The sequence below is a fragment of the Epinephelus moara genome, chromosome 12 (assembly GCF_006386435.1).
Source record: "Epinephelus moara isolate mb chromosome 12, YSFRI_EMoa_1.0, whole genome shotgun sequence".
In the NCBI taxonomy this organism is placed as follows: domain Eukaryota; kingdom Metazoa; phylum Chordata; class Actinopteri; order Perciformes; family Serranidae; genus Epinephelus; species Epinephelus moara.
Window position 1 is genome coordinate 37,710,289 of NC_065517.1, and position 12,803 is coordinate 37,723,091.

At 41.4% G+C, this 12,803-nt stretch overlaps 2 protein-coding genes across 2 annotated transcripts in view; one reads left to right on the forward strand and one right to left on the reverse strand.

The window, feature by feature from the left end:
* The first annotated feature begins 17 nt into the window (after positions 1-17).
* Positions 18-7,371, forward strand: wdcp (WD repeat and coiled coil containing). The gene is made up of 4 exons (XM_050058672.1): positions 18-147; positions 1,939-3,871; positions 4,161-4,281; positions 5,341-7,371. The coding sequence occupies exons 2-4, from the start codon at positions 1,958-1,960 to the stop codon at positions 5,532-5,534; spliced, it is 2,229 nt and encodes a 742-aa protein (XP_049914629.1). The 5' UTR covers positions 18-147; positions 1,939-1,957; the 3' UTR covers positions 5,535-7,371.
* A 1,022-nt stretch (positions 7,372-8,393) lies between these two features.
* mfsd2b (MFSD2 lysolipid transporter B, sphingolipid) overlaps positions 8,394-12,803 on the reverse strand; it is a 28,723-nt gene continuing 24,313 nt past the window's right edge. Inside the window, exons 13-15 of the mRNA XM_050058673.1 lie at positions 11,694-11,837; positions 11,300-11,476; positions 8,394-8,834 (exon numbers count right to left, since the gene is read on the reverse strand). Of these exons, the coding sequence (XP_049914630.1) occupies positions 8,786-8,834; positions 11,300-11,476; positions 11,694-11,837 (370 nt within the window). The 3' untranslated portion in view covers positions 8,394-8,785. The remainder of the gene's footprint in view (positions 8,835-11,299; positions 11,477-11,693; positions 11,838-12,803) is intronic.

Below are 12,803 nucleotides of genomic sequence, written 5' to 3' on the forward strand. Positions count from 1 at the left end.
CGCCAATGTCAGTTAGTTTTGCTTCCGGGCTAAATCGAAATGAACAGTGAAGACACATTTCAGCCGGTAAAATGTGATTTAAAGGATGGGAAACTCGCTTTCAGTGTTTTACAAGGATCCCACATGAAATGCTGATGGTTTTATAAGGTATGCGTAGAGTAAAACTTCATATTTTTGTATATTTTAACGCTTATTATTAGTTAGCTTGCTAGCTACATGTAAAGGATAGCTAAACACATGCAACTGTAATGGTTTCTGGTTAGCACTAGTAGCTAAGTTTATAACCTTATTTTAACCACATTTGTAGTATAACTTCTCCTTAGTTAAGCAGTTTGCTGTTACTTCCTATAATCTCTCTATACGGTAGATTTAAATAATCAAATTAATGTGCTCTATTAATAAAATTGTCAATTGTGAATAACTCACAAACCTAATTAGTCTATAAATCAAATTTAGTTGTCTTATTCTGTTGACACTTTATAATTGATAAGAAACAAATGGTTTATTTGATCATATGAATTTATTAATTTGATGGGGACTGTGCTATTTAACATAGATAGATAGACTATAGAAATTGCTGATTTGCAGCACTTATCTCTAGTTGGGCTTTTACAGCTTTTACATGCACAGAAAGTGTAATTAAAATATACAGCTTTCAGTATTATAAAGCCGCAATACACTTCGAATATATAATTAAAATAAAATATACATTATATAAAAGTAGGGCTGCAAATAAGGATTATTTTCATTGTCGATTAATCCGTCCATTATTGTTTTAATGAATCAATAAGGTGTTTGGGCTACAAAATTTCAGAAAATATTGTGCCCAAGATGATGTCCTCAAATGTCTAGTTTTGTCCACAACCCAAAGATTCTCAGTGTACTGTCACAGACGAGTAAAGAAACCAGGAAATGCTCAATACAGCATAGTATCACAATATTTTGCGTGGCAATATTCATACAAGAAAGCCAAGTATGGATTCACTTATTATACATTAATGATATGACAACTACAAACTACAAACTTTGGTAGCCTACTAGAGTGATAAAATCAGTTCACTAGGTACATTTTGCTGCAATAAAAATGACTGAAATTGGATAATTAGACTGAAACCTCATTAAATAAAACAAACATTGACAAAGTTTTCCTTTGAGGACACAGTTTGCAGTTGAAAAAAGGTAATATATGTTGTTGCAATACTCAGCATATTGCAAAGCAATTAAAATTGCAATATATTGTATCATGATAATATTGTATTGTTGGGCCTCTGGTAATTCCCACCCACAGATTAATTTAATAGTTGAGAACTAATTGATTGATAATTGCAGTTTTACAGAAAACACATACCACTATATGCATAAACCAGTGCACTTTGGTAATTTACAATAAAGTTAGCTTAAAAAAGGTACAGCACCAGTTTGTTTTTATGAGCACTTCATCTTTTTTGTGAAGGATTTTATATCCAGAAATGAATTTGATTTTAGTTGGTAATGTGTTGCAGAGTTGGCGGCCCTTTATGGAAAAACCTGTTTGTCCAAAGTTAGCTCTGCAGGGTGGGGACGATAAGCAGACGACCTAATTCACCCAACACGATTACGGCAGTTTCGCCAGATCTAAAAGAGGAAATGCTGTGATGAGACACTCCTTCTCAACACATAGTATCGTTAATGCCCTGAGGTCCTGACAGTAGCGGCGTGTTGTTAAGGTCATTCAGGCGTAAGCAGCTATAAGTGTTCGTCACCACTGCCTCAGCTCAGGCAGAGGGGATTAAGGCATGTACTTGGAAGGAGACACGAGAGAGGCTTTTGCTATTCTTAATCTGCATAGGTATAGGCATAGGTAGCAATAGCTACTCCTGTGCAGGACCCGCTCGGACAGGTCTCTGTCATCAATGTTAACTCTCTGAGTCATTTTGTTTTCTTTTCTCTTTGAACAAGCATCTTCATACCTGCCAAGATGGATCTTGGTAAGGCAAAGCTGCTTCGGACTGGTCTCAATACCCTACATCAAGCCATCCACCCTGTGCACGGGATAGCATGGACGGACGGCAAGCAGGTCTGCCTGACATCTCTGTATTTCATCAACGGCGAGGTGAACTTTGGGGACACAAACGTTATTGGGCAGTTTGAGCACGTTTTCGGGCTCTTCTGGGGCCCGCTGTGCTGCCCTGACTCCCCTGCCTTGCTGGCTGTTCAGCACAAGAAGCATGTTACCGTGTGGCAACTGCAGCTCAGCGCGCTCGAGCAGAACAAGCTGCTGTGCACTCAGACCTGCGAGATGAGTGAACCCTTCCCGTTGCTCTCACAAGGCTGTGTGTGGCATCCTAAGCTGGACATCCTGGCTGTGCTGACCAAGAGGGACACTTCTGTGCTGTTTTCTGTCAGAGTGGACAACAGGAGAATCAAAGCGGACATCAAAGGTAGCGGACTTATCCACTGTGCTTGTTGGACTAAGGATGGTACACGCCTGGTGGTGGCTATAGGGAGTTCCCTTCACTCTTACATCTGGAATGACATCCAGAAGAGTCTGGTGGCCTGCTCCTTCTGCCCCATATTTGATGTGGGAGGCTACATCTGTGCCATCGAGGCCACGGGGGAGGCTCAAGTAGCCGTGGCTACGGAGCTGCCTCTGGATAAAATCTGTGGGTTAAACGCCGGCATGGCCTTCGACATGCCGACAGAAGCGGAGTCCCTGCAAAGCCACGGCTCACATGTGGTCATGTCAGAAGAAGACAACCTTATAGACTCGAGAAGACGATCTCTTGAATCAGAGAGGTCCTACATCCCCAGCTCAGGCCCTCTGGACCTCACCCACCTCTTAGCGAGGCACCGCCGCTCTGACCCCAGCCCTCTTATTCACCTGCGTCGCAGAGACACAATGACAGGCACTGGCCAGGACTCCTCACACCTCATCCTGGTCAAGTATGAGCGCAAAGTCACTACCAGCCGTAAAGTTAGCATCCCAGGGATTTTGGTTCCAGACATTGTGGCTTTTGACCCACGTGGTTCCACAGTTGCAGTGGCTTCCAACACCTGCAGCATGGTTCTTGTATACTGCATCACAGCCTCTGCCATGCCGAACATTCAGCAGATCTCTCTGCAGACGAACGAGAGGCCCAAAGGAGTCTGCTTCCTCAACGACAAGATGCTGCTGATGATGGTGGGCAGGCAGAAGTCCAACGACCCTGCCTTCCTTCCATCGTCTAACACAGATAAATATATCCTTCGTCTCGTAGCCAAAGAGCTGATGCTGGACGGGGAGACTCCCATCGCACCATCCCCCTCTCCTCACAACCACGAGTCTACTTCTAATTTCTGCGCAGGGATTAGGAGGCACTCGGAGCACCTATCTAAGGATGACAGGGAGCGCCCAGGGATAAAGGACTTGGTGTTACCTGGAGGGGGAGTTGTTCGTTCACCTAGCAACAGGCGCAGGCTGGTGGAGGAGGTGAGGAGCGGCGAGCCCAGCCCCGTCACCAGCTCTGTGGACTTCTCCGACAGAGCATCAGCCGTGTCCAGCGCCTCCTCCATAACGGTGGAGAATTTCGACATGGACCACGTCAACCGCATGACCAGCCTGGCGGTGGCCGGCCAGCTCAGCAGGGACTCCAGCCGGGCCAGCTCTCCTCGCCTGGAGCCCGCAGACAAGCTCCACACGGAACCGACGCTGCCCATGCCTGAAAAGCCCCCGAGCCACGCTAAGGAGCGGGCACTGGAGCAGCTGGTTCAAAACATGGAGAGGCTTTTTACACGCTTCGCAGATGTACAGCAGTGCCTGACAGAAATCAGAGATTATACCCAGAATGGCAAGAAGGCCCTGAGCGTCTACCCCAACGCCTGTGAACCCCCGTATGTCAACGTCACCTGTCAGGTACGGTTTCACTCACTTTATTTCCTCTGTGTGTTTGTGTCTGACTCTGCAGGGATAAGCTAGAGAGATGGAGATTTCCCTTTCTTTCTTTCTGCGATCTCTGTCGCAAGCAGCTTTTGCTCGAGAGGCTTAAACAGCTTAATCAGCCACTTTAGGGATAAGACAACTGAAATACCTGGAATCGTTTAATGTGGTAGAAAAATCCAACTATGGTGCGTGTAACTTATCGGGTTGCATTAAGCTTTACTTCCTTGAGTTATTCATTGCTCTGCCCTTTGTGCACATGCAGAAGCAGTTATCAGAAAATGTGTTTATTGATGAGCGGAGGCCGGTGCTGCTGTGTGACGGGAAGCTGTGTCTGCGTGCCCTCCAAGACCTCTTCAACCTGACTATTGTGGAGATGATGTACGGTATGTGCAACCTTTTTTGCCTCCATTCTTAACATGGCACTTTGAAGACTTATTTGCTCTCTGTCATAACTCCATCCAAACCTTAGGATATTTTTGTTTTTACTATGTATTAAAACCGCCTTCTTCTTGCCTGTGAGATTAACCATGTTGTGACAGAGAGTAGAGGGCGTCTGCAGGTCCTTAAAAAGTAAAAGAAAATGTCCTAAATTCAATTTTATAAATATTAGGCTGTAAAAGTTATTTAATAGTCTTAAATTTAAATTATTTTTGTCAAACTGAGTCAAGCTTTTCTGCATGAATGTCCTCGTCTGATGTTTACTAAACCTAATTCTGTCTTTTTACTTTACACTTGCACTTCCTTGTTGGCAAAACAGAGATTAAGTTAACTCACTGCAATGACCGTATCATTGCATAAAGCCTACCTCTGCACAGGACGACATATATATTAATTACCTTCTCACTTAGCTGCAATGTTTGAGCAAGAAAAGATGGTTTGTCCAAAAGTCTGTGTTAAATTTGGTTAAAACTGATCTTGAAAAGGTTCAAAAGGCCTTAAATTGAAGTGTTTGATACCTGTAGACATGCTGTGTACAGAGTTAATCATTTAAAACCACTTAAAGGAAACTGTTTTAGGAGCTCGCCTCACTGTGAGTATTTTCAGAAAGCCTGTGTGATGGGCTTCCCTCGTGAGGTCACCTGGAAGTCATCACATAGAAGTCTTTTATAGCTTTTATAAACCATTAATTCAGAATGCATTTTAATTGATATTTTACTGTACAGTCTAAGACAGCACATATTCACATCGGTGTTCTGTCAGCGTGCGTAAGCTATAATTGGCAGTGATTAAAAGCCTAGGTCAGATTACAAGGTTTAAAACAAAAGCAGCTTACGACTGTTTCATGAGCGTAACATTATGCAGTCGTAAACTGACACACAGCAGCAGGTAATAGCTATCACAGGCCACATGTAGCAGTGGTTTAACACTTAATTTGACAGTCAAACAGATCTCAGATGTTTAGAAAATCACGCTCAGCCAGTAATCTTTTGTTATTTTTCCAGGTCCATTGTGGATCGTACTCGTAGCAGACGCAGACGGCTTTGTGCCTCTGACGTTCAAGCCCAAAGAGGAGCTCACGGTGCGGAACGGGAAGAGGAAAACAACCCTACGGACTCCTGGGAGTCCGGACAGCTCCGTCCCATCCAGTCCGGCCCCCGGCCAAAGCCCCAGCATGAACACTGAGTCTTCCACATAGTGCCTCTGAACACACACCTCAATTTATGGACTTGTGCAGTTGTATTCATGTTACTTTAATATATCTGGCTGGATCCAAGTATGCAAGGCACTTGGATCTGAACTGAAGATGCAGAGTCTCAGTAATGCAAATAGATACAGTCGGTGTCTAGTCATAGTTGGTGGGCGTCGTCAGAGAGGGGGAAACGGTCCTTTCCTAAGCCTGTAAATGCTGGGACAGACTATTACATTTACTTTAGATATGATTAATTCAACTTACCCTTCAGCCATTATTGCCACGATGTAATAGACAACCAAGTTTTTTTAATTCCATGCACATTTCAGGACAGTATAGCAGCTCTAACGCCATTAGCCTATGTTTTGACTATGTGCTATAGAGTTATCATGCACAATTTGAAATCTCAAGAACACTTGGAAGTTCCCTACTTTTTTACCTGTGGATAAACAGTCTAACACTGTTTGGAAAAAGAGTTTGTTCCTTTTTGTTTAACCCGTCACAGCCCTGAAATCACCATCATCAAACTCACCAGACTCCATTTAAAAAAACAGTGATTTTAGAGTGTATAGAGCCAACATGTTTTCACATGTACTGGGTGACATAAGGGTTATTTTGACCAAACCTGAGCTGGTGGTTGTGGGAACAGTGAAAAGATGAACCAAGATGGCTCCTGTGAGTTTTATTTTGTTTCTATCAGCTTAAAACGAAGTGTGTTTTATGATGCTAAAATTACCAATTATTTACATGGAGTCTGGTGGGTTTGACGGTAGCGATATTAAGGCTGTTTCTAGTGAAGGAAAAAGGTTCTTACTCTTTAACAAAAAGGTCTATCTCTGTCGGGTCCTGTCGATTATCTTGTCAGACACTTGTATTAACAATATGAGCCTGTCACTGGCAAAAATAAGCACCTTTAGTGGAGGGTAAATTGGCAGTGCCAACATGACCTGAGTGTTAACATTGATTTCTGGCAGCTCAATACTGGACCAGTTTCAAAAAATGTTGTTCCCATTAATCACTTTGTCACAGGATCATGGGAATAAATTATCCAAGTTGAAAAATACCGTAACTCTGGATGTTTAAGTTTATTCGACATGCAGAAAGCCACTCCCCCTGGGTGTGAAAGAATGTGACGTTTGGTTGGCGCTCCCATAAATCCCGACTGTATCTACAACCAGAGTTATATTTCAGACTTATTTTTGTATTGAACAGTAGTGGGGAGATTAAAAAAGCTGCCTGTTCAGATGTGATGTTTACATGTTGCTGCTTTAAAGTGAAGCTGAGTGAAGTTTGAGCACTGAGCCATGTTTTTCCTTTTACTTTTATTGTTGACAAAATGCAGTGCAGTTGTGGAGGACACCAAATGTAGTGCCATTGCGCTCTACTAACGGCTTTGAGTACTTCTTTAGAGATTAGTTTAAGTTTAAGACTGCTGTTCTGGTGCAGGAACAATAGAGGCTAATGTACTGTATGTAAATGTTTCCTATTTGTTGTTACTGGAGTCCTGCAGGAATCCCTGCTTGTATGAAAGTCAGGTTTTACCCATAAAATGTCTGTACTGGCACTTTTATGCTGAATGTGTAATTTAACTTTGTTATACAACACTCCGGGTTAAATGTATTCATATCATAAATGGTGAGGAGAACACAGTTGAAACTCTTCATTCTGCATGTCTGATGTTATGAAGCGCAGTAACACAACTGCCCACCAGAGGGGACAAGACTCAACAGAAACTTCCATGTCATCACTATGCAGTGTTGCTCAGAGCTCCATTGAAGACCAAATAAGTGAAAGTGTATCTTTTGGTAGCTTTTTCGATATTAAATCATAACTACAAACATAACTACTGTGCACTCTGTGTGTTACTAATGCCTACAATACACCAGAAGACTCTGAAAACACCCTCAGTTCACACGGGCTCATCAAAACGTGACAATAGAAGATTGGAAAAACGTTGCCTGGTCTGATGAGTCTGGATTTCTGCTGCCACATTCAGATGGTAGGGTCAGAATGTGGCGTCATGGATCCATCCTGCCTTGTATCAACGCTTCAGGCTGCTGCTGGTGGTGTAATGGTGTGGGGGAGATTTTCTTAGTACCAGCTGAGCATGGTTTAAACACCACAGGCTACCTGAGTATTGCTGCTGAGCATGTCCATCCCTTTATGACCACAGTGTACCCATCTTCTGATGGCTACTTCCAGCAGGATAACGCACCATGTCACAAAGCTCACATCATCTCAAACATGACAATGAGTTCACTGTACTCCAATGGCCTCCACAGTCACCAGATCTCAGTCCAATAGAGCACCTTTGGGATGTGCTGGAACGGGAGATTGTCATCATGGATGTGCAGCCGACAAATCTGCAGCAACTGTGTGATGTCATCATGTCAATATGGACCAAAGTCTCTGAGGAATGTTTCCAGCACCTTGTTGAATCTGTGACACCAAGAATTAAAAAGGGCGTCCATCAAGGTACTAGTAAGGTGTACCTAATAAAGTGGCTAACGTGTGTAAGAGCTGACTGGGGGATCAGATACACTCAAACCCAGACTCTTGTTCTCTCCACAACTCCACCACCTCCTTATCCACAATGAGAGAGAACATGTTCTTGCACCTGTTTGATGCTGGAGAGAGCGCAGCTATTGGTTGTGAATGTCATTGAACACCAGCTTTTGTTTGGGGCCAAAACTAAAAACTTGTTTAATATTAAACATTTGATTTTGTCAGAACATCCAAACAAGAAAGTGACTGCCTTTAGACAGCTCGCAGCCTTCTTTTTTAATGTTCCGTGACTACCTGACATCAAACCATCGAGATCAACTGAGGTAAAACTGAAACACTAGATATTTGTCTGCAGCAGTAAAATCGCTTGACAAGTCGTGTGGTGTGAGGTCGGGATTGTTTCACTTCATCAAAGAACACACACACATTTATTCGGTCCGCCAACCAACCTCTACAACATTTATTCATTTCATATCATCAGCCCTCAGTAATAATATATCATAAATAAATAACATTGTTGTAGAGCTAAACACAGCAAATAATGATATACATTCATTTATATAAATTAGGTAATCTTATTATATATTTATATATATCCAAGATAACTGTACAGTACATGTGAAAATGAAACAAAAATGTTTACATTAAAACAATTGAACTATTTATCAGTGTAATATACACTAATCAACAACTTTCCAGCGCTGATCGCTGGAATACGTGGCTTTGTGGGTTCACTTCATTCAAGATGCAGGTCACACGTTGTTCAGATCTTCCGCTGTTCTGGAGCTGATGCTTTGTTTCCTGTGGGACACATGAATGTATCACGTTAACCCTTTGAAACCTGGAGTGACATCACTTTTCTTGTGCTGATTTCGGACGCCTTTTGCAAGTCTTTAAACCTTTGAAATTGGTGCGATTTATTTCAGAAACATGACAGATTGATTATTTATATTGCCTCTTACTTTATGTTGTATTTATTTATTTTATTTTTAATTTCATTATTATTTATTTATTTATTTATTTGTTTGTTAGATTTGGACAATTATTCAAAAACAAAAACTAGGAAAAAGAAAAAAGATAGAGAAAAATTATATTCATAATTATCATTATTATTATTGTTACATTTTACAATTATGTTTCAGAATTATTTTAATTTTTAAGCTCTCTTTCCAGGTCATTTCATTATTTGTTTGTCTTGAACAGTTTTTAATTTTTTTAAAAAATTTATTTATTTATTTTTTCCAAATTTTTATTTTCTCTTTTTACTAATTTCTTGCTAATTATTTGGGTCATTTCTTCTTTCGCTGCTCCCATATTTTTAAAAGAAATCAAGTCAGTCAACAGCTGCAGTGTAAAGTAATTAAGTACATTTACTCAAGTACACTTGTATATTTCCATTTTTTCCTTACCTTTCCATATTTCAGAGGCAAATAATACACTTTTTACTCCATTACTTTCCTTTTAATACTCTAAATAAGATTCTACGTGCAAAACACATAATAACTTTATATAAAATGTTCTTTATTTTAGATTAAACTACCCAACAATGAGTGAAGCAGTTAAAAGTAGCTCTGACTTGACCAAATATAACATATAAATACCTCTTACATGTAAATATTCAATAACAGTGATCCTATAATGTAATAATATAACTGACAAGGATCAGTCTGCATAATGAGTATTTTTACTTTTGATAGTTTAGGTACATTTTGCTCTTAATACCTCTGTACTTAAACTGAAAGTATCATTTTAAAAACAAGACTTCTAAATTAGTCCAACAATACTACTGTAATGGAGTATTTTTATACTGTAGTATTGCTGCTTTTTACTTCAGTAAATGATCTGAACACTCCTTCCACCACAGATCAGTAGTGTATTAAATGTTTATAGCATCATTAGTATAATGGCACAGCTGAACACGCTGGCTTTAAACAGTTTGTTTCATGGTTCAGATATTTAATGAAGAGAAGTAACAGCAGCATTTCTTACAACATAACATCCTTTATGTGGAAATCCTCATAGTGTTTTTATGTTTTTATTTGATGACAACTAATCTCTATTTTCTAGCATAGAAGAATCTGATTTGTTTCTTTATTTCACCGAAACTGTAAAGTAAGAATCTCCATAGCTGCCAGAAATGTTGGCGAGAGTGCGGATCTGTTGATGGAGACCACATGTTTTTTGGAAATGTCAGAAAGTAACTGTATTTTAGGAAATGTATGTAAAGAGCCTAAGCACATACTAGGATCTGAGGGTCCTAACAGCTGTTTGGTGCTTTATCTGTGTAAATTCTCTGAAGAAAATGTTAATGCTAGTGATAAATATTGGATCAAAATGTTGCTGGTAGCAAGTAAGAAAGCTTTAGCAAGCTGAGAAACACCACCAACAAAGGACCAATGGCCAAGGACCAATCGATGCACATACTGAGTCTACAAGGAGCACAACTAGGAGGAAAATAGGAAAAATGGACTCATACAGGACTCAAAAAGACGACATTGGACTGGAATAATCTAATCGTTAGCTCTTTTTTGTTGTAAAAATTGGACATGGAGGAGCTAACCAGCCATGTATAGATGTCACGGATTAAAGAGGTACTCCAGCAGTTTAGGAAAGCACTTCCATTAAGCTGTTGGACTTGCTGGAGTCACACTGAAAAAAGACTGGTCAACGTTTGTGTTATTGTGTGACTTTGCTGAACCTGAACAAACACCAAAGTCACACAAACAAAGTACCAACCGAGGCAGCCGTAGAGCTGCAGCTCCTGTTTAGGAAGCAGTGAGCATATGACTGGATAAATTAGACGTAATTATACTGCACGAGTTGTTTGAGAGTTTGTGAAAGGATGTTTGGATGAGTCCAGTCTCAGTTCGAAGTTGTCAAAATCCAGTCTTGGGCAGTGTCTTGCGGTGTCAGAACGAAAAAAGGTGCGTCAGGGGGAAACATGGCAGGACAAGGACGAAAGGAGTGGTGGATGGGTCCAACAAACACCGACTTTCACCCAAGAGAGTGGTGTTTGTGTCCCGTAAGAAGCCAAACCCTGGTCTTTTTTCCTAAACCCAATCACGTGTTTTTTTTTGTTTGTTTTCTTGGATTCCTCATTCATTGTGAAGGCATTTGAGAAAAGAGAAAAAAACATTTATCTATTTCGAGGTAACACGCAGTGAGTTATTCATATACAAATGATCATTTAGAGGCAGAAGTCTCCCTATTCCCTGTTCCTTGCGGGGGGGGGGTTTCTCAAGTGTACGTTAATGATTTGTGCTCACCGTAGCTCATCCAGGCAGAGTCTGTTCCTGAGCCGCACGTCTTCGCTGATCGGATAGAGCAGTAGGATCATTAACCCTGTAACAATGAAGGCCACTGGGGCAGCACCAATCAGCAGCTTCAGGGTGTACACCACCGGAGCAGGCTGCTTGCAGGCGCCGGTGTCATACCCTGCAAATCTACACACACACAAACACACACAAACATGCAGAGATCCAATTTAAACACAGGTCACAGAAAATCGACATCCAGCCTGATGGTGCAATACTGCAAACACTCAAACTCCATACATCAGGTCTGGGGTTAATGCATTTCTGTAGGGCATCATGACACGCTAAGTGCACATCCAGACTATTATAGAGTGTGTAAATTAATGTGATAGTAATGCAGACTCACTCCAGACAGAGGGTGGACACTCCCAGGGAGATGCCGGCGGCAAACTTGGTGAAAAACACGTAGAATGAGTAGAAGATGGCTTCATGGCCTTTAGAGTACGGGTTGGCCAGTCTGAAGTCGTCCACCACATCTGGCAGCATGGACCTGCATCACACACACACACACACACATGCAGAGTTAAATTCACACCAATATTTTACAAGCACATGCCCTTCATCTTATACTCAACATCGCTCTTGAGACATGGTAAAATCTGAGGCTGATGTGTGTCTAAGACCTCCCCCACGCTCTAACTTTAATCATCTTACACAAGATGTTAGCAGCTGATGATGTGAGGTCTACTTATAGCGCTCTGATAAACCGGTGGGCTAAAATTATAGGGTTAATAACACGATTAGATGATGAGCAGCGGGGGCGGCACCACCGGCCTCGGCCCACAGACAGAATAAACAATCGGCCCCTTCCAAAATAAACATGCCCCCGTGGGAGGCGCCTGTAATTTGGGGTTTGAGGGAGGGGACAGGAGATGAGTGAGGAGCGGAGTGTGCCATAGAAACGACTGCTTTACCTCTGGTGGTGTGTTAGCTCTGTGATGGTATAGAGGATTTATAGAGGACGCTGCCTCTAATTCATAAAAGTTACGTCACTGTCATGACCTTGATGTGACCTCAGTGAACAAATAGGGCCCTGTAGGCACCGAGTCACCACTAACAGCAGGCTGGTGTGCTATTATGGGTTAACTAATGACACTGCATCAAATCAGAGCAGCACAACCACTGTATAGACAGACCTACAGGAGGAGGCTTAGCGGATTTTGAATTTCCTGCTTGAAGAAGAGAAAGAAAGTCTTGGTTCATGTGATCTCATAATGGATTTTTTAGCTCAAATATTTAGACGATTTTTATAAATTATTTGGCGTGGAATCTAAATAAGCGTTGATCCTATGTGTAATGGAAAAGTGATACATCCCAGAGGAATAAGGTGGGAGACCTTTCCCTGAAATGGATTAGGGCTGGGCACTTTATCCATAGTATATTTATACTATTGACATGAGACTAGATATCTTCTTATATGTTGGATACTGTAATATTGTTTCCTGGGCCCTTCTTT